This window comes from Colletes latitarsis, chromosome 1 (genome assembly GCF_051014445.1).
Source record: "Colletes latitarsis isolate SP2378_abdomen chromosome 1, iyColLati1, whole genome shotgun sequence".
NCBI classification, from domain to species: Eukaryota; Metazoa; Arthropoda; class Insecta; order Hymenoptera; family Colletidae; genus Colletes; species Colletes latitarsis.
The window spans coordinates 56,871,645-56,895,671 of NC_135134.1; the positions used below are offsets into that span (position 1 = coordinate 56,871,645).

A 24,027-nucleotide genomic window follows, 5' to 3' on the forward strand; every position below is an offset into this window, starting at 1 on the left:
CGACAAACTTGGGCGTTTTAGCACCAGAGGGTTTGAGGTCGAAAAATAAGCGCCATCTAGCGTTGAAGATAATGAACTGTTCCACGACAAACGGGCGACTCTCTCAACTCCCACGAGGCGGTTCGAAATTACTTCAGATAGCTTCGGAGAATCGAGAAAGAGAATATGTGTCAGTTTGCCTTTGTCGACTTTCCGAAACTCCACGAAGTCACGTACGCGTGGCCTGGCATGTGGTAGTAGGGCACCGGGTGCTGAATCTGGCATTTCTGATATAGCATACTGATGACGTCCGCAAGTATACATATACATACGTACGAGCGTGGGCAGGGTAGGGTAGGAAATTACATTAAGCGATACGTGTCATGTATCCTTCTATTCATATCACAAAGAAGATTCTTTTCTTTCTGCCTTTTAAAAATAATTCTCAAAATATTCTCAATTTTGTTTATCTATCATATGACTTTTAACTAGTTTGTTAGCCTTTGAGACTACTGTTTTTTAAACATCGTAATGGTTATGTAAAGTATCATGGACGCTTGATGTAGTACAGCGTCATTGTGTATATGCGTATACTATTTTATATTAAGTATATACTATATAATGTTTTAAATATTGATAATTTTTTCCTTTTAAATTTTTTTAATCTAAACGATCTATGTGTACAGGGTGATTCACGTTCTTGTACACTCGACGTCGATCGATTCAGAATGCAGTTTGTTCGTTGGTTAATAGATTGCATCATTGATTCTTAATGTCAAGGAATATCGCTTGAAACACCTACGTTAGTGACGATAAGGCACGATAAGTCACTTATGTCGATAAACATAACATTGGATCTCCAACTTGAACTTATATGAAGTTAATTTTCAAATCATAAAGCAAAATTACTCGTTAACTATTAAGTTTGGTGCTAATAAATAATTTACATAGTTACTGTTTGATTCTGAAATGAACGTTCTTAACCAACACAAGGTTATTGACATCATTCATTCTCCTCGTCGATTCATCAGTTAATACATATACATCTTTGATAAACAATTAACTCATACTTCCAACTGTTATTCTACTATACTTGGAAATATATGACGGACATTAATAGCAATACACATAAGTTGTATCATGTTTCAAAGCTTTATTTGTACCATTCCTTACTTAAATAACATTAAGAATTCTTATATTTGAAAAAATTGGTAACCTTTTAAAGGAAAGATATAAAAGAAACGAAAATGTCGCACGAAAAACATCAACTACACATTGTAGTTAATTTTGACTATTACTACCTTGAGGATCATTAAAATCCATATTTAATGATAGCCGTGAAAACCTCTACCGCCCCAGTTTCCGCCCCCTCTCCTATGCGAATTCATTCCGTATCCCCTATTTCTACCACCTCTGTATCCACGGTAATCATTATTTCTTGAAAAGTTACCGCCATCATTTCCAAAACCACCACCTCCGCCACTATTACCAAAACCACCGCCACGAGGAGCGCCGCGAAAACCACCGCTAACACGCATAAATTTCGCAGAGTTACCGCCATCCGGATTGAAACCAGTTGAATGTCCTCTTGGTGGTCTTCGTGATTGAAAACCACCACCTGTAATCTGCTCTAATTCGTAACGACAGGCATTCATTCCGCATAATGATTTAATTAAACTTAATACCTACAAACAAGAAAAACATATTTGCTTATTTGTGCTATTTTTAATTGTAGATTTTTTTTTTTTTTTTTTTTTATTATCATAAAATAGTACTTTTTCTTCAATAGGACTTAATTCCAAAATAGTCTCCGGTTCTTTTGCAGCTTTTACAACAAGACTTTCCAAGGCAGGTCGTAAGGCTACTATTGCTGCTGCATGATTTGGATTCATGTCTAAATTAATCCAATTGTCCAGTCTCACTACATTATCAACGTATTCGACTTTTCGAGAACCAAATAATAACAGATGTACTGGGGATACCATAGTCATTTGCTTGCAAGATATTGCTCTTGTACGAATCTACAAGAAAGAATAAAAGTTACATCGAAGAATGATTAGAAAAAAGAAGAGTAATAACCACATGCAACACATTTTACCTTTTCTCCAAATACGAAAAATGGAAATGGAAAATTTTGTTCAAAATTACTGCAGTTCACCGATGTTTTATGGATCAGTGCTCCTTTAGATTCAGTAGTAAGAACCTTTCTTTTTTCTTTATGATAACAAACATTTGGATAAAGGCCCATACATAATAAAGCAGTAATTGTATCAAGACGAACATCCGCGCCGGCTTGATAATTTAACGGTGTAGGACAAAGTGTTTCTTCCGGAAATCCAGTACTTTGTAGAAGTGCTTGCAACTGATTCTGTAAATGGAAAATATCATAAACATACAATTTCATAGCAAAATTGTTAACTAATGTGTATTGAAACGTACCTTAGCTTCCCATGTGACCCTTAATGTGGGTATACTTAAATTTTTTGATTCGCAAAATGCTTGCTCTGCATATTCGCCACCGCCTCTAGCTTCTTCCCATGCTTGAAATGCGTGTAACATCGCCACATGATCGCTATACCTTGCACCGGCGAACCATTTTTGTTGTGCTGTCAATCGTCTGGACTCAGGTCCCATATTATATACTTCTGGAAATGTCGTGCTATTTGCAGCCATCGTAGAAAGTGCATCGCCAACACGAAATATGCAACCCAGAATCATCATTTTGCCTAACCGTGGCTCTATGGGTAAACGGGCCAATATTTTACCAAGCGGTGTTAATTCATCATTTTTATCTAAACACTTCATCTCTAAAATTAAAGATCAGTTGTTATAATAGTATAAGTATCCTTAAATATAAAGACAGTAAGAGAAAAGTTATATATATATATATATAAAAAAAAAAACACAAAAAAAAAAGAAGGAAAGAAAAAAAGAAACATACCGCGTAATATGACCTCCGCTTCGATTACAGCATCTATCGGTGGCGGTTCGATTGCCTTTGACAAAAACTTTCCAATACTACCTAATCGTAGCAATTTAATACTCAATGCTAACTCGTGTAAAGGTGTTCTAAACATCTCTGGAGTCATGTGTTCGTCCATTCTATTAAAACGTGCTTTGGAGCATAAATGGAAACAAAATCCTGGTCTAACGCGACCTGCTCGACCTTTTCTCTGTTCTAAATTTGTTTTACTGGCCCACACAGTGGCGTAGTTTGTCATGTTATTGTGAGAAGTAAAGAGCTTCATTTTGGCTTTACAAGAATCTATTACATAGACTACATCATTAATCGTAATGGATGTTTCAGCTATATTTGTGGCTAAAATAATTTTCGTTATTCCTGGCGGTACAGGGTCGAAAACTTTACGCTGATCTTCTCTAGGTAATTGAGAATGTAATGGTATAATTACGTAACCCGACCCTCCATAAATGGGGTGCTGTTGTAAATGTTTCATCAATGCAAATATTAAATTCCATCCAGGTAAAAATACTAATACGGCACCTGGAATACCTTGGTCCTTGACATATTTCAAAAGAGCCTCTATAAGTTCAAAACTTATCTCCTTCTCGGTAAGTTGCGCCATAGCATTCCTTGTTTGTACGGAATAGTCTTCGCTAATAACCTTATTCAAATTTTCATCTGGTTCTCCTTCTATTGGTATATCATCCGAATCACGACTTTTACGTTTTTTGGAATCCATAGGTGGTACAAAATTCGTCAATTGTATACAATCTTCTAAGAAGTATTGTTGCACAGGATATGACCGGCCCGGTATTTCTATTACTGGACAGTTATTGAAATAATTACTAAACAACGTTGTATCGATCGTAGCTGACATTAGAATAATTCGTAAATCTGGATATAGATGAATCATATCGCGAAGAACCACCATAATGAAATCAGAATTGACATCTCGTTCATGAATTTCATCAACTATAACGTGCGAAACACCTCTTAAGCCACCTTCCAGTTTCTTCAAAAGTACACCAACAGTGCAGAACATTATGCTGCCATAAGGTCTTGGCAAACAAGATTCAAATCGTACAGAATAACCAACAGACTCTCCTAAACTTTCGCATCTTTCTACAGCAACTCGATCGGCTACAGATACAGCAGATATTCTTCTGGGCTGTGTAATTGCAATACTGCAAAATCCACCTTGACCCGATGCAATGTAATCATCCAAAATAAATTGACATACTTGAGTTGTTTTACCACAGCCTGTATTTCCTCGAATAATTATTATTGGATTTTCGTTTATAGCATTCATTATTTCGCTCTTTTTCAAGAAAACTGGCAAAGCTGATCTTTCTTTAATACTTTTTTGCATACTATCATCTTGTTGCAATCTTTCTCGTTGCTCGTTTTGCAAATCTTCCGACATTTGTTCTAAAGTCATGATGGCTAATGGTCCTTCATCTATATTACAGCCAGTCCATGGATCCCAATTTTGCTGTGGTGGAGACCAACTTACTACTCCAGCAGGTTGTGGTACAGACGAAATAAAATCATCCAATACTTGATTTGTTACTAAAGAGACAGCAGTACTACATTGGGAACTTTCTAATTTCATAAGTGGTGCCTATAATACAGATCTGTATCGTGAATATTATTTTCTTATATTAGATAAGATCAATACGGTAGCGCCCACGTAACGTGTTCGCGCTCGGGACCGGCCGCGGTCACTTAAGTGGGCACTACTGAACTAACTTTAATAATTTCATGCTACAGCTACATCAATCACTGATTTGATATTTAAAAAGCATTTGATTTACCTGCACTATAACAGGTTGTATTTCTAAATTTGTTAAAACATCGTGAATTTGACTTTCCAGTTCTGGTGAAATTTTTACTGGATATGGCTTAATTTGTTCTGCTTCTTTATTTTTTTTCAAAGTACCGCTAAATGCCTCGATGACGCCAAGATGATATAATTGCCGAACAAGAGATAAAGCACAACTTTTCGACGCAGTCTGCTTATTAGAACCAGTTTCACGACCAGTAATACCTAAAATTTGTACTCGTAAAATCCTTACATTAGGTTTTCCCAGAAGTAACGGAGGATCTATTAACAAGGTTTAGAAATATTCCAAACACAAAACGTGCAATATTTTGCATTGTGTCATTTGACCAAAAGTAAATAAAAAATAAGTAGTTTTAATCAATTTTTGTATGTACAGTAGTGTCCACATAAATGACCTAAAAAACCATATGTAAAATGTATCAATAACGATCGGGCGTCAAGTTACGCTCGATGTTCTCGAAGCGGCTTGGCTTCTAAGAATTGGTGAGGATAACTCTGGTCATTTATGCGGGCAATACTGTATTTCATTTTATACAAGTGTCGTTACTTATGGGAGATACTAATAAAAATAGTTGAATAACTCAACCTACTTCTTCCAAGTTGTTTCACATAAAATGACAATTCAGCCATGAAACTCCTAAAAAGAAGAATGTACATGTAATATTATAGATATTTTATAATTAATTATAATGTATCTAATAGACAATTATTGCAACATAAATTTAACTTACCACTTGAAAATGTCCAAGACCACATTGGAGCACATTTTATTAAGTTTGTATAATTGGCTGCACCAAAACCGTTATTGAATCATTTCAATAAAAGTTGTGGTTAAACTTCATCTCTATCTGTGCACAAGAGAAAACAATCTTTTCTCTTGTACCAGCATCGAGCACAAGTAAATAGCGTACTCCAGAATGGTCTTGTTGAATTTCAAGTAGTACAAAAATCATTCGTACGATTTCTTCGTATTATTTTAATACAATCTGGGACTTGAAATAGTATCAGGATATTGTAGTAATAAGTCCGATCCAATGCAAAAATAAACAGCTACATTGACACAACCCATACCTCGTATGATCTGGACCCAGTGGGGTATATTTGTAATCAGCATTAATTTTGTTAGATTGCATAAATTGATGAAGTTTTGATTTAGCATTTTCTATTGTCCAATTCCCATGAATCCCAGAATTTACATCAACATCTTCTGCATCTTCAACTTTTTTCTGATCTGCTATTCTATCCATATAAGTGTAATTGCCATGACCATGTTCATTGTATGGTCTATATGCAGGACCTATATCATTCGGTCCCATTCCATCTTGAAACACTGATTTTGATGGGCCAACAGATTCCTGATTAGTAGGTTCTGTATCTCGTGGCTGAATATTGCCCGCATCTTTTGGAACATCGTTAGAATTCACATGTCCTGTTCGGACTAAATAATTAATAAAATCTCTAGCTGCATTGCCTTGTGCATCTTTTTTGTTGGTTGAATTTCCTGCGCCAACATAATCGAATCCAGGTACGCGTAGTTCACAAAGAAAACGCTGTCGATGTTTTAGTCCTAAATAAATTACAATATTTTAAATACACTGTTGAATATTCGTATCATTTTTAATACAACGTAGAAAACAATTTTTGGTATATTCCTAGCAAACGGCCCGTTCACCGATCGGGGTGAGTTATACGTCATTCGATTCGTCTAATTCAGTACATTATTGATATGCATTTCATAAACATAGCAACGATAGTCATTTGTTTCTACCTGTGAACCTGTCAAAAAATGTACTTAACCTTACTTTTTACTGTAACTTTACGACAAATTTATAAAAAAATAACGAATTTCCGCAGATAATGAAATGCATATCAATAATGTACTGAATTAGACGAATCGAATGACGCATAACTCACCCCGATCGGTGAACGGGCCGTTTGCTAGGAATGTTCCCAATTTTTTAATACCTGTTGGTCTCACATCAAACTGTGGTTCCTTGGTAGTTTTCACACACCATTGATGAAAAAATGATTTTATGTCACCCATTTTAAGATTCTAGTAATACATTTGCAATATGTATAGCGTATTTATTGAATAAAACCAGAATAACCTGCATGGAGATCGAATGAACAAACAACTTCCGTACCAATGGCGTGTTATAGCATCGACCGGAAATGGAAGTATCTCCATATTACCTATCACTTTGATTTATTTAATGTATAAAAGAATTTATTTATGACATATAAAATAGGTATTTTATATGAAAGTATTAGTTTTTATTAAAAAAATATGTAACACATATTACAGAAAGAGTATAAACAATTACGTGAAATACGTATAACGAAACAGTTCTCTTATAAAGTGTGTGCATACGTTTCGTTATTGCAATTATTAATACATTGTAACAATATCTTGTAATCAATTTAAAAATATGGTATTACAACCTTTATAGAAGTGAAATTTTATTTATAATCTTACTCTATAGATATATATATATATATATATATATATATATGTATATGTATATATATCTATACGTATACAATAGATTGCAATTAAATAATAAAACATGAAAGACATATTCATTAGCTAATATTGTACACATAAAAAATATTACCCTTTTAATTGCGCATACGTGCAGGTATCTATTAGAAATATGCAGTAAACAACTATTCTAATCAAGTAATAATTAAATTCTTTAAGCATTCAAGAGATATGTTCTATGAATAAAACTTTAAATTACTCGAAATAATTTTTATTAAACTATCTTAAAAGATTATAGGTAATGGGGTTGATACTGTAGCAAGCCTTGATGATTGTGCAAATTTAGGACTGCGAGGCGATTTATGTAACTGTGATTGCATCGTTTGAGGAGTTGTTGTAGGTGTCATTACAGATGGTAAATTTTTTCGCAATGGTTTAACAGGGGTTCGCGAGGGTGTTTTTATTCTTGATTTAGTTGCATTTATCAATACTTGTTCTGGTAATAAAGAACTTCTTAGTTCTCTTTTATCTTCTAAATGTTCTTTAAATTCGCTATATGTTGTATCAGTACCGGCTGAGTTTTGTAACACAGAATTTTCTTTTTGTTGGCTACCTTTAATTGTTTTTTTTCCAGACTGTAAGATTTTTCTAGCAGCTTTTACGCTTCTCCTTAGTCTAGATCCACCGACTCCTCCACTCAGATTTCTACGTTTTGCTGATGCATTTGGAGATGGAGTAAATAATAATTTTCTCTTTGATGTACTTAACGGTGTATGCCGACGAGTAGTTAATATACCTGGAGTTCTCTTTGATGTATTTGTAGCATTTCTTTTAGAAGCACTCAATGTTATTTTTTTCACTGATTTGTCTTTTGCCTCTTTTCGGGCTTTTTTTATTGTTTCTTTTTCTTTGTTGAGGTGTTCCCATGATTCTTTCAACAATTCCTCTATTGGAACTCCATTTACAGTAAACACCTTTTTATGCATATCCTCATACTCTTTTATTAAATTCTTCAGTTGTTCTTCTATTTTTGGCAATTTTTTCTGAATCGTTTTACGCTCCTTTTCTTCCATTAATAATTGACCACCACGATTATAGAAACGGTCTGGATCATCTGCACGTTGCAACAGTTCTTTCATTTTTTTCCACAAGTTATCACGTTCTTCTAAAAGGTTGAATATAGGCTTAAAGTTTTTATAGAACTCCTGTACCCTTTTTACTTCAAGCTCGTGTAATGTCAATAAATCTTCTGTGTATGTTTGACAATGAAAATAATGAAATTGTTCTCTCTGTTCTTCGCTAAATTTGCATAAATCCCATAAATTTGCCAATTCAGTTCTTACTTGTGACACGTATTTTGCAATATTTTGTTTTCTTTTCTCTTTACATCGTGCTAATTCTGCTTCTAAAGCATTTATAGTTGCTGCACTGTACCCGACGTAACTAGTAAGAAACGACTGACAAATACGTTCAGGTTCGTTAAGATACTTCCACAGTGCATTTAACTCCTGTTTAATATCCTCTACGTGTTCTTTAGCTTTATCTACTTGATGTTTAAGCTCATCTTGAAATTCCCTCAACTTTGTCATATTATTGTTATTAAAAACAAAGTTTTCTGCATCTTTGTATATGAAATGCTCAAAATTTGTAGTCGGAGATATGCCCAAGTCATCCATCATTCTGACAATTGTTCTGCGCATTTCCTTAAAAACAGATTCTAACCGATTCTTCTCATCTTCTTGTTTTTCAAGATAAAGTTTAAAACTATTTAGTTGTTCATCTGTTGGTAATTCTTCTTTTATATTGATCGGTTGAGTACCCAGTACTTTGCAAAGAGCATTTTCCTTTTCAAGCAATTCCTTTAGCTGCGTCAACCGCTGATCCTTACAATATTGTAACTTGTGTAAATCAGAGCGTAGCACTTGCTCTACCTGTTTCAATGAAAAATTTTCATACCCACTGGTATTTACCTCTCTTCCTAATTCCTTGCTTATTACGGAAATTTGGTCCATTAGTCTTGTAACATTACTTAATATCGTTTCTTTTTTCTGTTCTGACTCTGAAACCATGTCCTGTAAGAGATCACTTATGTGGCAAAATGCTTGTTCACAATATATATTACGGGCATCTTCCGTAAAACCTATCTCTTCCCATATTTTGTGTAATTGAGATAATGTATTTCGAAGTTTTACCATCGTTTTCTGTATTGTCGGTTCCCATTTAGACAAATCAATCATTTTTATATTTTCTTTATATATAATTTAAAAAACAATTACACGTTTAACGTTGTACAGAATGATTCTAACAAAAATACGTTATACTATTTGTATTTTAATCAAGTATAAAACGTGTACGTGTTGCACGAAAACAAATTTTACTCGTCAGACAGGATTGACCGTTGTTCTTTTGAATTCATATTCAACAACAACGCCATCATGCATACTTGTTACTTTTTACTAGCTTACCCGCCTTTTACTATAGTTACATGTGAACCGACATGAACGTTACCAACCCCTTTTTAACTACGTCTTTCGGATTGGTCAAATATTAAAGATCAATAACGTAACAAAATTAAATACTTGTTTTCATTTAATAAGTGACTGGATATGATTATTAAATTAAACGAAATCTTAGTAGTCATAATAACTATTTACAAATAAAAGTCATAGTTTAATAATCATTCTAGAAATATTTTCGATATACGTATTTATTTTGTTTAATTATAGTTGGAAAAATCAATATCATAGATCTATTTTGTATATATATATATACATAATGTATATACATAAAATGTATTCACGGTACATGGAAACGTTTTTAATAAAAGTTTATAGAACATTTTGACGATTGTACTTCATATTACAATTTCATTCATTCTTGCATTGTACTTACTTGTATACAGATTGCATGTCACGCTATATGTATGTAGATTAATTGATATTAATGATAACGACTTTAAATAGTTTGAGGAAACAATACAACGTGTATATAATAATTAAGTTAATAATGAATGAAGCGTTTATAATGACGTATTTATTATGAACAAGTTAAAACACTGTTATAGTATGGTAGTTACGGCTTAGGTTACATTCGTTTGTAATTACCGTACTCGTAAAGTATTGTGTAAAAAGCACGATACAAATTGAAAATCAGTCGAAATAAAATTAATTAAAAAATGAACAATGATAATAAGGAAAATTCAGACAACGATGTCCTAAAACATGTCAAGAATGCTGTATTAGTACATAGTTCACGATTACCGAATGAAACACCTACAGTGCAAGGTTTGTAACTCTTCTACAATCTTTTAAAAAATTGTAAATTTTAATGTTTCGGCAGAATAAAATTGATATGTTTCAGGATATGATTGGAATAAGGGAATTGATTATCATGCATTGTTACAAACATACAAAAATTCTGGATTCCAAGCAAGAAATTTTGGTTTAGCAGTGGATGAAATTCAACAAATGATAAATGCTCGAAACATTCCTCTTGCGGATGATCAAATCGATGCATCGGAAGACGATGAATTTATAAGAAGAAAGTCTTCGTGTACAATGTTTTTAGGATATACATCTAATATGGCTTCATGTGGAATTCGAGATACTATAAGGTTTCTTGTACAACATAAAATGGTTAGTATAAACATTTGAATATATTATTTTTCATTTTGTTTATATCTTAAAGTCATATATATATATATATATATCTATATTGTAGGTTGATTGTATTGTTACTACAGCAGGTGGTGTGGAGGAAGATTTAATCAAATGTTTAGCACCAACTTATATCGGAGATTTTCATTTATCAGGAAAACATCTACGAAATCTTGGTATGAATAGAATAGGAAATTTATTAGTACCTAATGATAATTACTGTAAGTTTGAAGATTGGGTTATGCCTAAATTAGATGCGATGTTGGCTGAACAAAAAGAAAAAGTATGTATTTGAAAGAAGAAAATCAGGTATCCATTTTTTCAAATGGGATATTATATTAGAGTATGATTTTCAGGGTATCCTATGGACACCATCAAAAGTAATAGCTAGATTAGGCGAAGAAATTAATAACGAAGATTCAATTTATTATTGGGCAGCAAAAAATAAAATTCCAGTTTTTAGTCCAGCTTTGACAGATGGTAGTCTTGGCGATATGATGTATTTCCATTCATTTAAGAATCCAGGACTTGTTATAGATATAGTGTCAGGTGCTAATCTGTTATAAATAAAAATTTTCTTTAGCATTTACAGTGGTGCCCGCACTTTTGCCCACTTAAATGTCCGCACTTTTGCCCGCTTAAGTGTCCGCACATACTTTTGCCCACCAATTGTTGGAAGTAAAGCAAGCGGCTTCGAACATCGAGCGTGTCGAGCGTAACTTGACGCCGGTCGTTATCGATACATTGTATACATGGTTTCGGGTGCCAACTATTGCATCTCACTCGCACTTATCCTCTTTCCTTTTCTCCGTTGAATTCTGAGAAGTAACCATGCCCACGTAAATGATCGCGGCCGGTCCCGAGCGTGGTCATTTAATGTGGTCACTACTGTATTTCATTGAACAATGTTTTCCACATTACAGATCTCAAACGATTAAATACAATGTCGATGAAAGCAGTAAAAAGTGGAATGATTATTGTAGGAGGTGGCGTTATAAAACATCATATTTGTAATGCAAATTTAATGGTAACAGGAACATCGAAAAAAAGTTACCAATTGATTAATCAATAATAAACTTTATTTTAGAGAAATGGCGCTGACTATGCTGTATTTATAAATACAGCTTCAGAATTTGATGGAAGCGATAGCGGCGCTCGTCCGGATGAAGCCGTTTCGTGGGGAAAAATTCGCATAGATGCAAAACCAGTGAAAGTAAGGATTTGTTTAGGAAAATTGATTTTTCATAGATACTTGATGTTTTTTATCTGTTCATGTACCACTCTAGGTTTATGCAGAAGCATCTCTGGTGTTTCCACTACTTGTAGGTGAAACGTTTGCTCGACATTATCATTCCTCGAAAGAAAGAACTGTATCGGACGTTTAAAAAAAAAAAGTAATAAAAATATTTAATTCTTAATAAACATAACATCACAGTTACTTTCTCTGTCCTTCTTGTATATTCTCGCCAAATATTCATCGAAAATAACTTTTGTTCCATTTTGTTGTTTTATTGTGTTTGAGAAATTTCAAAATTTCATTTACACAAGTACTGTAAAATTATTCTGTACGATATTCTGTACGAATTGATTAAAAATTCAGAAAATGCAGTCTCGAATACCCCGAGTTGCAAAATTTTCATATAAAAGTTAATTTACTTATCAAATGTGAGGATGGAAAAGTAACTGTTTGAGAACTTTGGCGCATCATTGTACGTTATTTCTATTTATTTTGTATTTCGTAAATTTCTAAAAATTATTGTTAGCTCTTTGGCGGTATGACGCCTGCGCATCGGCAATATTTCCGTGAGACAGGTGTCGGCGGCGCAGGGTTGCAGGCGTTGCACGGTGGTTGCCGACGGTGGGGGTAAAGTGGATTGTCAGTTGTTTTCTGTAAGTCCGCGCTCGTGGACGGGCGCTCGAAACCAACCCCCAACCCCTTGTCTAGCTCCCCGACTTTATGGTTTCTGTTCCCGCGGGGTCGGACGTCGAGAGGGCCGGCGGGCCTCACAAATCAGCCATCCTCCGTTCGCCATCCCTCCCATTCTCATTCTCGTTCTCGTTGCCGCCGTTAAAATAATTCTTCGTTATTTCTGACGTTCACACTGACCCGTCGTCGTCGTCGTCGTCGGTATGAATGATGATGGACGTGGAGGAAACCAATACCGCCTCCAACGCGAGTTCCTCACCAAGACCCTCCAGTCCTGCGGCAGATTCAACTTTCATCAGGTAAGGATTAAAAAGAGAACGTCTCGTTATAAGGTTAGGGTGCGCGTGATTCGAACGAGAGTAAATAGGAACAGAAACGACTCGTAACAGTCGTTACTGGAAGTATTTGGAAAATTTGATTATTCTATCTGTTTAAAGTGTCCTTTGCATACATCGTATAAAAAGTTGTAAAACGTTTGTGCTATTCCGAGAGATAGAAACATACATATTATATGTATATACTGATAGGAGTGTAATAATCTATATCGAAAGGTTTATAACGCAACGATGGTAATTTTTGAAGGAAATCAATATTTACTTTGATTACTAGTTCGGATAATTTCAGTTTAAATTCATTCAGAATTACTTGGACATTACTTGGATATTTATTTATTTTCTATTCCATGTATCTGCCGCTAAAAAGATAAACTCTAGATCGTGACAATGCGAAGACTCTCTATACTTGGTTGCTTATTACAAGAACGTAGATTTCTCTCTGCAGCGGTATTATTTTTGCGTCTTCCCTGAATTATCAACCTACTTCCAGCATCTCCATTTCCTTTTTTTCGCTACACGAAAATCCATTTCCGTATCTTTCCGTGCCATCTTCACCCGCTCATCGTACAATCTTTATTTCAAAATGAAAGTTTTCTCCCGCGGCGCGAGCACGAGGTATATTTACTATATTGCTAACGTCTTTTCCTCTTTACGCGCATACTTTCGACGCACGTAATTACTGTTAACTATGTATCTAGGCAGAGAACTTGCGCGAGATTCTCTATTTTCGTACTTCCCTCTGCAAAGTGTAGCAACCGTTCATTGTAATCTTCTATTATAATTTATTAATGTAGATTAAAACATTCATGCCGAGCTTCATACTTTCGCGTTTATTTACGCAGCATGCGACGTAAGACTTTGCTATACACTGGATTCATTATTCATTAGTCGTTATTAAATTATTTGTTCGTTTGAGAAATGGAAATTTTCATATTTTCTTTTGGGGGGAAGAGGCTTGAAATTTCTGACCTAATTCTTTCAGGGGCCATTAACGTGGTATAATTTGCGAACGGACCCTCGTGATATTTATGTGCCATCTTTAGCCAATAATACCGTTTGCCATTCCCTGCGATTCAAGGCACTGGAACGTTATATGTAATAATAAAGTAGTTGAGATTCGCTGGAAGAAAATTGTAGCTATCTCGGTAGTAACTGAAATTGATGTGATCGAGTAAAATAGTAAAATAGTTGCATCGAACTTACGATTACCCAGATTTAAAAATACTGAAAATGTTATCGTATTGGCGCGTAACACAGTGCATACTAGAGAAGAAAAAAGATTCTTAAGCGATTACCGTTGCGCAACTATTGCGCATTATCAAACGTATTTTTGCATCCTTTTTAAAATCGTAAGTGTTTTATTGTTGTTTCGTAGACGAGTTTACACGAACTCATCGTCGTTCGAAAATTGTTTCCCCATTGAATCGTCCATTAAATCCAATCGTATATTTGAAATCTACGGTTCCGGTAGAATAAATTATGCTCGATCGCAGAGATAGATGCAGCTCACGTTTGCGATTACGTTCCAATTCGTCTCTATTCCCCTGCCGATCGTTCCTAGATCCTCCGAATACATTTGCAGATTGGGGTAGCGCGGCACCACCTTTAGTTGCGGATATTTTCGGCCGACCCGTTTTCTTCTACTTAATCGAGGATAGTAATTATCGACGACACTCGGAATAACGAGACTTGGATGTTTCGTATACATATAGTGTCGTCGCAAGTTAAAGTGGTAGTGGCATCGGTTTGCCGCTCGATAATACGTACTTTGGCTTCCGAAATAGGATATCTATTCATAGAGGGACTGGGTTCCCCTCCAGATGCCAAGGGTGTCGATCCGTGTCTCATCCTCTTAGATCTATCGGTTATTGATGGACCTTCGATCTTCTTTGAAGAAGCCTCAAAGACGCCAGGGAAATATTTGCCCCAAGAATTTTCCAATCTGTCGACTCGGGGATCTTAGGTCGTCAACGTGAATGGCTTTCGAAACGCGACGGCTGACTGTATTACGATCCCATGTTATTTTTTATACCGTGATCCCGGTACCATTACGTTCGTACCGGGAATCAGAAAATAATGATCCGAACTCGTTGGCATGGTATTTTTACCCAGTAGTGCCTCTACAACGAGGCAAGCTAGATTCGTTGTTTATCGGTTGCATATCAAGCAATAAGCTGGATGCGAGTCTACGAACCATTCGTTGTCGTCGCGTCGTCCTCGTCGTTAATCTTCACAGACGACACGTATCTAAGAAAAAAAGAGGAAGACTAGACTGCGGATCGATCGATGTCATTTATACTAGATCGCATCTGATTGGGCAAGTGGGGAGAAATGTGAAAAACGTATCGTAGGAGATATCGTTCGAGTTAAAATTGCTGCGGAAGGTGCGTCACGTTGCGCAAGGACACATCTTCTTCGACGTCTCGTCGAGGTCGTCGCGTCAAACGTACAATTTAGAACCGAAACAATTAATCTTGGATTTTTTACCATCCATTCATTTCCCGTTTCGGTCGGCTTAAGCGAAATAAGCGCCTTCGCGGTGCAAATTGAACTGAAAACTGGGGCAACCCTGATTGCTCGGATCGAGTCAGGGCCGTAGTCAAAGGACCTCTTCTACGCGCAAACAGACCCCGACACGATAAGGAGGGATCCACGAACAAAATGATTCGGAGGACTGTACGACCCTGGCTCGAGGACTCGATCGTGATCTCGATCTTGGGCTACTTTCGGCTGATTTCCACTTCCCCTTTTCCCCTTCGATTGAATACATAATAGATGTTTCCATTTCAGTGTGAAGAGGGAGCCGAGCACGGAAGAACCCAGCAGCCCTCTCGAGGCAACGAGTCCTGGTTCCATCCTGCGCAACAACAACGGTGAGTATTTATTATAAACGATCTCGTCGGCTCTCCGGTCCAATTTCCGCACGCGAGCTGCCCTTGCGAAACGAACGGTGACTCGTGCCGAACTTATCCGATCCCTTCTTCTATACGATATTCTTAAAACGAAGAGAAGATTATTCCCGACGAGTCTTAAGAAGACAAATGTCACTTGTTACACTTTGGTTAATAACAACTACTTGGTGCCTACGTTGGAGCAAGAATAATAATTATAAGCAAGGCTTCGTTGAAACAATTATTATCCTGTTTCAACAAATGGTGTCATTAGTTTATATGAAAAAAGTTTGCTACTTTTGGGACAAATCGTCTGTTTTCGTCGGGTGTAGCGAGAATATTGGCAAACACTTATCGACTTTTCTTCGCGGGAAACTTTCGTTTCCGTCGTCAAGCATACATACTATACTACCGACGTTGACACGACTCTCAACCGACAAGTTCGTGTTCGTTTCTTGATCTCTCGAAATCGACTATTTTCGCGTCCGACGATAGCACGAACTGTCCCAAACTAGGACAATTGGATCCAACGCGTTGGAATCGCGATCGCCGTCAACAGGCAGGCAGGCAGGCAGGCAAGCCCTATCGCTCAAAATAAATAATCAAGAAAATTGTATGTTCTTATAATGAGTTTATGCTTTGGTGATAGAATAAACAGGAGCAGACGGGGCACGTTAATAACCAAGTGGCGTAGGATTTTCTCGATCTCTGAGAGAACGTATCGATAGAAATCGGTCGATCGTATTCAAGTAGATTCAATGCTCGACAAAATCCGATTTTCTACCTGTCCGCCGGCTAATAACTGCAGAATTTTGATTTATCGTACGGGCTACGACGAATCGAGGCTCGCGATAGGAGGTTGACGAATTAATAACCGGCCGCGTGCGTTTCAGTCGTTCGGGATAACAAGTGTCCTCAAAGCTCGTTCATCCGTACTTGACACATACATGCCTAGCACGAGCCCCCGACCCACGACCCAGTTTACCCCCGGGGAGTTTGGTCTCTCGACAGTGTTAATGCCGGCGTTAATCTAAATCCAATCGCAGCTACGTCCTTCCATGTATCCACGATAATCTTTCGCGCAGCGATAAGTGCGAAGGGGTAGAGAAACGGGGAGAGGTGAATGAGAACCGCTGACCAAACCCCAGTGGGATGAGACTCCAGCTGTAGCCGGCGTTGGATCGATTCAAAAGCGGCAGCAAAGCGCCCCACCCTATTATGTGTTTTCTTCAACCTCCCCATCCCCCTCTCACCTTCCACCTCCCTCTCTCCCTCTCTCCCTCCTCCCTCCTCTCTCCTCCTGCCCCCTGGCATATCCTAGCTCTGCTACTTCTCGCGCTAAACCACCCGGCTGCCTCCTCCCAGTTTCCATTCCAACCCCCCTTCGCCGCGACACGTACCTTTCCCCTGAGCTTTCTTCCTGCCCCCCCCCCATCCTCCTTTCTTTGCCCTTCCTTTTATGCCGGAACGGTTTACGCCGAGCCGGAAGATCCCGGCGACCGGAAGTTCCGCTCTCGCCTTTTCACCCCGCGGTAATTGAATCCCAGCATTTTTTCCTCCCCTAAAACTGCCTTTAACGCCGCCTCGAGTATCCAACTCTTTCTACTTGACAATGAAACATCGTTCATTCACAGAAATTGTACGGTTCGCGGAGCAAAGGGACGCGCATCCACACAAATTCACGATTACGATTACGAGAATTTCAATCAAGGGAGAAAGGGTCCTCGTTCGTCCGGAGAAGCGATGGGGTAGCATGGGCGCCCGTTGATAGAACGGTCGGATCGATCATTCGAATTTATTTGCTTCGATTTATGGACAGCTAAATTAGGATAATTTTTTAATATAAATTTTAGACGCACGCCAAGTTAATATGTATATCCGTGTTAAAATGGTTGCGATCTCGTGGGTCGTCGAATAAATGATTGATTTTACATCTTCTTTGCGTTTTCGAATTGTTTAGCGACAGGTATTTTCTTTTTCCGAGTTGCGAGAGACACGCGGCGAATTTATTTTTAGCGCGCGTACACGTAGGAAGCCGCAGTAATTGAATATGAATAAAGTAAATTTAGCGACCGTGCCAGGTGCGTAGCTGCATTATTACTTTTTCAATGGTTACCTCGGAAATGCAGAAACTGTATCCGGAGGGTGAAAGCTGCACGGATGAATCCGCGAAAGAATACAAATGTTTAAGCTCGAAATTCTGTAGCATTTTTAGGTTCTCTTCCGTGCATCAAAGGTGAATACTCCGAAGTAAACGGGTGGTCATTTCCGGTAGGGAAATTAGAAACGTAGCTATCTCGTAGCATCCTTCTGATATTAGAACTGTCCGAGTATTTGAAATGTACGTGTCTTTAAAATATACTTGTGCTTATACGTCAGCTGCGTAGATGATGTACTTAGCTTATCTAAAGCTTTAGGTAAACGTGAAAACGAAAAAATGAACTTTTCAAAGCTCTAGACCGGAATACCTTCTTAATTGCCCGATAAGCATAGGTAACCGGTAGCAACTGGTGCGCCACCCATGCCAAGTGGCACCAATCGAAATTCCTCTGTCGCGAATCAACGACAAACCTCTCCGACTTCTCGTTGACGATCCGCTGCAACGTCCGATAGCTCGATCGCGGGTAGTAGCAGTCCGCGTAATGTAACGTAAGTACAGGCCGAACCGAACTGTATATATACACGCGCGGATGTAACCGGTTTCCCAGGTTCATTACACCGAGTTGCGCATCTCCTTTCCCGACAAGTGTGCGGCCGTGTGGTCACCGGCAGTCGACAGACTTACTTACACGGGGACTTGATCCCTTTCTCGTAAACGCTGCCCGTGGTCGTTCCTCTGGCCCGGCCATCTTCTTCGATCCAGCTCGTTGCTTCGATCAGGAAACACACAGTCGTTGCGTTGCACGAACGAGATAAGTCATCGAACCGATCAGCCCAAGTCGATCGCTCGCGTCTATACGCCGCGCCGTGGCTTTCCATGTTGGCTAGATCCGATAACATCGATCTAATGGTCTATCGGCGATCGATCGCTTTCTTCCAGCAATCTGTTCCGTGAAGGTTGACAATCGGCGACATGAGCGTATCGCGAGCAAACCTATCGATAGTATACCCGATAGTTTTATGATTTCACCGATGATAGCGTGTCGCGGTGTCTTTCGTCTCTTTGATACTTGTGTCTATTCCGGTTGCTGTTCCGTGAAGCTTTATCGACTCGGGTGTTGCAAAGTTGCGCAAACCGTGCTTCCATCGAACGCGTTCTTCGACAACTTGGACGTTAACGACGAAACGAACGTAACTCGACAAACTTTGCGTCAACTCGGTTAATCGTTACGTTACGGTTATAATTACGTTCGACGACTCGGTGTCGCTGGCTGGTTCACCCTAACGAGTACGCATACCTTCTCCGTGTATCTCCGTGCGACGATTAAAATCGAATCGAGATACCAGGAAACGGCGCGGCGCGGCGCGGCGCGGCGCGACGCAGCGGCGGTCTTCGCCAGGCGCGTACTCGCCTAATTGAATCGTCAGAATTTCCGAACGCGCTGCAGCTTACGTACGAATCGTAAATACCGCCCGTCCCTGTTTGTTCATCATCCTTTGGCCATTCTCCTTCACCGAAATTCTTGCAACCCCGTTTCTCGCTCGTCGTGCTCTTTCGAGCGTCGCGTAGCCAATCAAGCCTGCCCCCTCTCCGTACCCCTATGGCTCGTTCAGTCGCGTCAACTCTTCCTCTGCATCGCGAAATTTTCCCTGTTTCCCTCTCTTTGTCTCATCTTGGTTCGCTCTACCTCCCGCACCCTCCTGTACCCCCCACACGTTCGTTCGTCCATCTCGGTCTGTTTCTCGAGTCGCGTAGATGAGACGCATAAAGTGCCGGTACAAATTCTGTTTTAGCAGCGGGTCGAACACGGCCGACCGTTCGGCTCTCCCGGCACTTCTCGGTCAATGAACCGCGGGTTGCTGGCGAACCCAGTTGGTCCACTCGTATCCCCCACTCGGGAGTCCACGGTGTACCTCCTCCCCCTCCTCCTCTCCCCTACCGTAGTTGCCAGCGTGCCATGGTCCACGCTACCCCCACCGGACGATACAAACGACACGGCTCACCTCCAACTTCAGACTCCCCTCACCCCCTCTGTCTGCCCCCCATCCTCCATCCTCCATCCCCCATTCCCCATCCTCCCCCCCTCCCCCCCTTCGATACCACATCCCCTACCATCTCCAGGACTCACCTCCGACCCAGTCGCTTAATTCTCTCTCTCTCTCTCTCTCTCTCTCTCCCCCCCCCCCCCAGCCTCGTCTCTCCCTCTCCTTGTAATGCTCCGCGGCTCTCCTCACCCCTGTTGCTGCATTACCATCGTTACCACCTCTTCCTTCTCTTCGTACTACCACCTCCACCTCCTCCTTCTCCTCCACCCTTTTACTTGCTCCCTCCTCCACCTCCACCTCCTCCTTGACGATGTTGTCTCCCTTCCGCCCGCGTCGTCGGCAGTCCGCGGAACCCCGCGTAATGGCAGAGCGAGCGAGGGGCTACGGCGTCGGGTGATTCGCGCAATGCCGTAACACGTACGACGGAACGCCGGTTTTACTTACCTCACAGGTAAGATGGGACTCTCTCTCGCGCGCGCGCCGCCGCCCCTCGAGCGAGAGAGACGGCCGCGTGGCTGGGCAAGAGACGTACACGAGCTTGTGAAAATAGAGGAGCGCGACGATAGCGCGAGAGAGCCAGAGCATCACGGGACGTGCGCGAAAGAGAAAGAGAGACAGCTGGTTCGCGGAGACGAAGACGGAGCATCGAGAAACACACAGAGAGAACTCGCTCTCGGCACTCGCGCGAGAGCGAGCGAGTCGGCTCCGTATACACCACCGCGACTCGTGACAAACGCACGTGATCGTAATAGGGCAGCTCGCGGCTATTTGCCCGGTTTCATCCCCTTTTTCGATCGCGTTCGGTCCGTTTACAACCCTATCCGCTGCGTTTGTTCGAGATATTCGCGCGTGGCCTCCGCCTCCGCTCTGCTGTCGTCGTCGTCGTCGTCGTCGTCGTTTCTGTACGATAACCGCGGACGTTTCCAACCGTCCGTTGGACGGATGATCCGGAGGACACTCGCCGATCATCGATACGTACCCGGTGGAATCGAGCCGCGCGGAGGGCACGATCGAGCAGGGATCTAGCGCGTCGGCGTGACGGCGATCGAGCGTCCTCGTGGTCGTCGACGTTACGCGGTTTCCCTCGTGCACGGACAATGATCCCAGTGGACGAGATCGTTACGGGGCTCGAGTGACGTTCAGTGCGCCGTGCCGAGTTGATCCAAGTGGGACGATCGATTCGAATGACCGCGTCGAATCCCGCGTCCTGTCGACGGGACGCGGTTCCCCCGGTAGTCTGGTAACCGCCGGAACCCAAAGTTTCGACCAACGTACTCGACGGATAAAGGAGAGAAGGATCTCGGTTGGTGGTGGAACCCGCTTTGGTGTGAACGAGGCTTTAAGCGGAACCAGTCACGGTACGCGATTTCTGGCGTCGTCGCGCTCCACACGCGGTGCCATCGTCCTGTTATCCTGGAAGGACGAGGCTTAACCTCGCCGCTTGACCCGCCAGGAAAGTGCGAACGGAAAACGTGCCTGGATGCCGGCGTGTTTTCACCAACGACTCGTGCAGGTAAAACCGCGTCGATCGTGGCTCGCGCCTCTTCCCTTTATTCTCTACGAATCGCATGTCGCTCGCCGCAGATTATTGGCGAGGAAGTTGCAAAAGCTCACTGTGCCTTCGCCACCACCTACCCACCTATCTTTCCTTCTTTCGTTAAACGAGACAAAATTCGCGGTCTCGCGCGAATCAAGTGCCGCCAGTCGGAGATAAAGAAACGTCGAATTTTAACGCGCGGCAGAAAGATCAACCTCCAGGAGAAGTTACGAACTTTCGTGTACTCTTGCGTGACCGGTTACGTTCATTTCTATGCAGACCATTCTATCGCGATGGAACTTTTAATTAATGTACGGGGTGTTTACAAACTCGGCGCAAACTTTGCATAAAGTACTCGTCCTAATAAACGGGTAAGCGTTAGTAAACATTGGTATAAAAAGGTTCTGTTAAACCTTCGTCATTGGTAATCAGTTGGTTTTCTATCCAGCGATGGTGATCGATCGATCTTAAAGAAAAATTCTGTGCTTCGATTATTTATAAGGATACTCTTCCTCTCACCGATACAGGACTGAAAACCTCAAACGTACGGATAACGCGTAATTTCACTGATCGATAATCGGTCAATTTTCTATTCGCGTATGCTCTTATGACGATGAATTTGCGAGCACCCTGTATAACTCTTACACAACTCTATTATAGTATATCGGGTAAAAACACCAGGAAGCTCGCGTTACATTTCATCGATCGTGGCGACGTAAAACGTGATATTTAAATCGCGGAGAAAAGAATTTCCGGAAGACGAGTGTTTCGGAACTCCATTTTCTTTATTAAATCTGTTGCTGATGACGAAAGGTTCCTCGTTGTTTCTTCGGTATATTATCGATGCATCGTTGAACATCATTGGGATTTCGATAGCAGCATCTCTAGGCTGGATAACCGGAAGTATACTGTAAAAAAACGATCGACGAAACTGTTTTGTTTTCGACTGTCCGGTAGCGTATTTCGGGTTGGAGCACGTGGCGCGACCAGGATCGTATAATCCAATGTCGGTGTATCGCTTCGAATCCGATTTTGATAACTCGAGGCAAGGTGAACGCACTGACTTGTGACGCAGATGGAACGCGGAACCAGGCAGGCGTTGCGGGAGACAAATGACCGTCTGCGAGGCCGCGAAACCGCCATTCGGGCCAGCCTCTCTTCAAGCCTCGCGGTTCGCGCGAGCGATTTGTCGGACAAGGGCTTTGCCATTGCCCCGTTCCTTCGATGCAAATGCTAATTCGCGATTACCGTTTTTGCCTCGTGCCAAATCGTGATTCACTCGATTTATAAATCATTCGCGGCGGACTATACCGCGGGCTAATATATGTATATCCCGCGGCGCGCTACGCCTCTCGTAGTACGGCTCGAGCGAGACTTTGAATCATAGTCTGTGGTGTGTGCTGTGTGCTCGCGTCATTTCGCCCTTTGCCAACCGGCGGCGTGATCCGTACTTGAACGGTTGAAAAACCCGATTGTTGAAACACGACGTCGGCGAAGCGCAAAGTAGTCGTAGTGCAGCGTCATGGTGCTCGCTCGAAACGATCTTACTCGAGGTGTTCTATTGACCACCCGAGAACGAGAGTGGCGCGAGTCAATTTCATCACGTTTTGAGGAAACCCATTCTAGTTATACAACAAAAGGATAGAAACACACGACTAGAGGGTAATTCGAATACGAGGCGTTATTTTTCTTCTTCTTCTTTATACCTTGATGGGAAAGTCAATTTTTTATTTCAAAACAAGGCCCTAATTTTCCACTCTGAGGTTAGTCATCGTTGGTTAACGAATTGTCTCCTTTGCAACGTGGCAAAACACTTTGTAAAACAAGTTTTGTGCAAGCGAAGCGAAAATCGAACGTTTACCCCGCCCATCCATTTCACAAATTTTATAGGCCGTTTAAATGCCGCACGAGAACTAGTTTCGCTATTATTCATAAGTACACGACCGATAAATTCCAATCTTGTCGATAAATATTATGTAAACAGAAGTTGTAATTGAAACGTTTAGATTATACGTGGACGCATTTCTTTATAACTCGTATTTCGTTGGTAAAACGCATGATTTATTTTAATTAGAAATTTGTATTCCGGCCAAAGCCACGTTCGTTTAAACTCGGAGCCCGAGATCGGAAGGAACTGATCCGACAACCTAATAATCCTAATTCTGTCGTTAGGATCGCCCTGTGGCGGACCTTCGAGTTAATTCTTAACCGTCCGTTCTTACATTTTTAATGAGTTCTATAGCCCAAGGGAGTCGGTGGATGCTCATCT

At 40.5% G+C, this 24,027-nt stretch overlaps 4 protein-coding genes across 7 annotated transcripts in view; 2 read left to right on the top strand and 2 right to left on the bottom strand.

The window, feature by feature from the left end:
• Positions 1 to 1,124: 1,124 nt before the first annotated feature.
• Positions 1,125 to 6,938, bottom strand: Mle (dosage compensation regulator mle). 4 transcript variants are annotated; one of them, XM_076763730.1, is made up of 9 exons: positions 6,750 to 6,938; positions 5,856 to 6,351; positions 5,375 to 5,421; positions 4,756 to 4,988; positions 2,921 to 4,562; positions 2,419 to 2,786; positions 2,078 to 2,347; positions 1,755 to 2,000; positions 1,125 to 1,664 (listed from the first exon to the last, which is right to left on the bottom strand). In XM_076763730.1, exons 1-9 carry the CDS (start codon positions 6,826 to 6,828, stop codon positions 1,305 to 1,307), a joined length of 3,741 nt encoding a protein of 1,246 aa, XP_076619845.1. In that variant the 5' UTR covers positions 6,829 to 6,938; the 3' UTR covers positions 1,125 to 1,304. The 4 variants fall into 4 exon arrangements, with proteins under 4 accessions (XP_076619845.1, XP_076619862.1, XP_076619870.1 ...); XM_076763747.1 differs by lacking the exon at positions 6,750 to 6,938 and adding an exon at positions 5,516 to 5,776 and having other exon boundaries at positions 5,856 to 5,993; XM_076763755.1 differs by lacking the exon at positions 6,750 to 6,938 and adding an exon at positions 5,516 to 5,770 and having other exon boundaries at positions 5,856 to 5,973.
• A 430-nt stretch (positions 6,939 to 7,368) lies between these two features.
• On the bottom strand, positions 7,369 to 9,719 carry LOC143341418 (protein regulator of cytokinesis 1-like). The gene has a single exon (XM_076764357.1). It carries the CDS (start codon positions 9,501 to 9,503, stop codon positions 7,551 to 7,553), a length of 1,953 nt encoding a protein of 650 aa, XP_076620472.1. The 5' UTR covers positions 9,504 to 9,719; the 3' UTR covers positions 7,369 to 7,550.
• Positions 9,720 to 9,779: 60 nt separating this feature from the next.
• Dhps (Deoxyhypusine synthase) lies at positions 9,780 to 12,349 on the top strand. Its single transcript, XM_076764369.1, has 7 exons — positions 9,780 to 10,550; positions 10,627 to 10,901; positions 10,987 to 11,205; positions 11,279 to 11,471; positions 11,846 to 11,949; positions 12,010 to 12,135; positions 12,209 to 12,349. The coding sequence occupies exons 1-7, from the start codon at positions 10,442 to 10,444 to the stop codon at positions 12,305 to 12,307; spliced, it is 1,125 nt and encodes a 374-aa protein (XP_076620484.1). The 5' UTR covers positions 9,780 to 10,441; the 3' UTR covers positions 12,308 to 12,349.
• A 462-nt stretch (positions 12,350 to 12,811) lies between these two features.
• The window catches only part of Eip78c (Ecdysone-induced protein 78C), an 87,360-nt gene continuing 76,144 nt past the window's right edge, over positions 12,812 to 24,027 (top strand). The window contains exons 1-2 of the mRNA XM_076764272.1: positions 12,812 to 13,148; positions 15,975 to 16,057. Coding sequence (XP_076620387.1) covers positions 13,057 to 13,148; positions 15,975 to 16,057 — 175 coding nt within the window. The 5' untranslated portion in view covers positions 12,812 to 13,056. The remainder of the gene's footprint in view (positions 13,149 to 15,974; positions 16,058 to 24,027) is intronic.

Coding starts and splice junctions, on each gene's coding strand:
- Mle (XM_076763730.1), bottom strand. CDS start 6,828: ATGGGTGACATAAAATCATTTTTTCATCAATGGTGTGTGAAAACTACC. Junction 5,422..5,855: donor CTGGGTCCAGATCATACGAG/GTATGGGTTGTG, acceptor TCTTCTTTTTAG/GAGTTTCATGGCTGAATTGT. Junction 4,563..4,755: donor TACAACCTGTTATAGTGCAG/GTAAATCAAATG, acceptor TCTGTATTATAG/GCACCACTTATGAAATTAGA.
- LOC143341418 (XM_076764357.1), bottom strand. CDS start 9,503: ATGATTGATTTGTCTAAATGGGAACCGACAATACAGAAAACGATGGTA.
- Dhps (XM_076764369.1), top strand. CDS start 10,442: ATGAACAATGATAATAAGGAAAATTCAGACAACGATGTCCTAAAACAT. Junction 10,551..10,626: donor TGAAACACCTACAGTGCAAG/GTTTGTAACTCT, acceptor GATATGTTTCAG/GATATGATTGGAATAAGGGA. Junction 11,472..11,845: donor TGTTATAGATATAGTGTCAG/GTGCTAATCTGT, acceptor TCCACATTACAG/ATCTCAAACGATTAAATACA.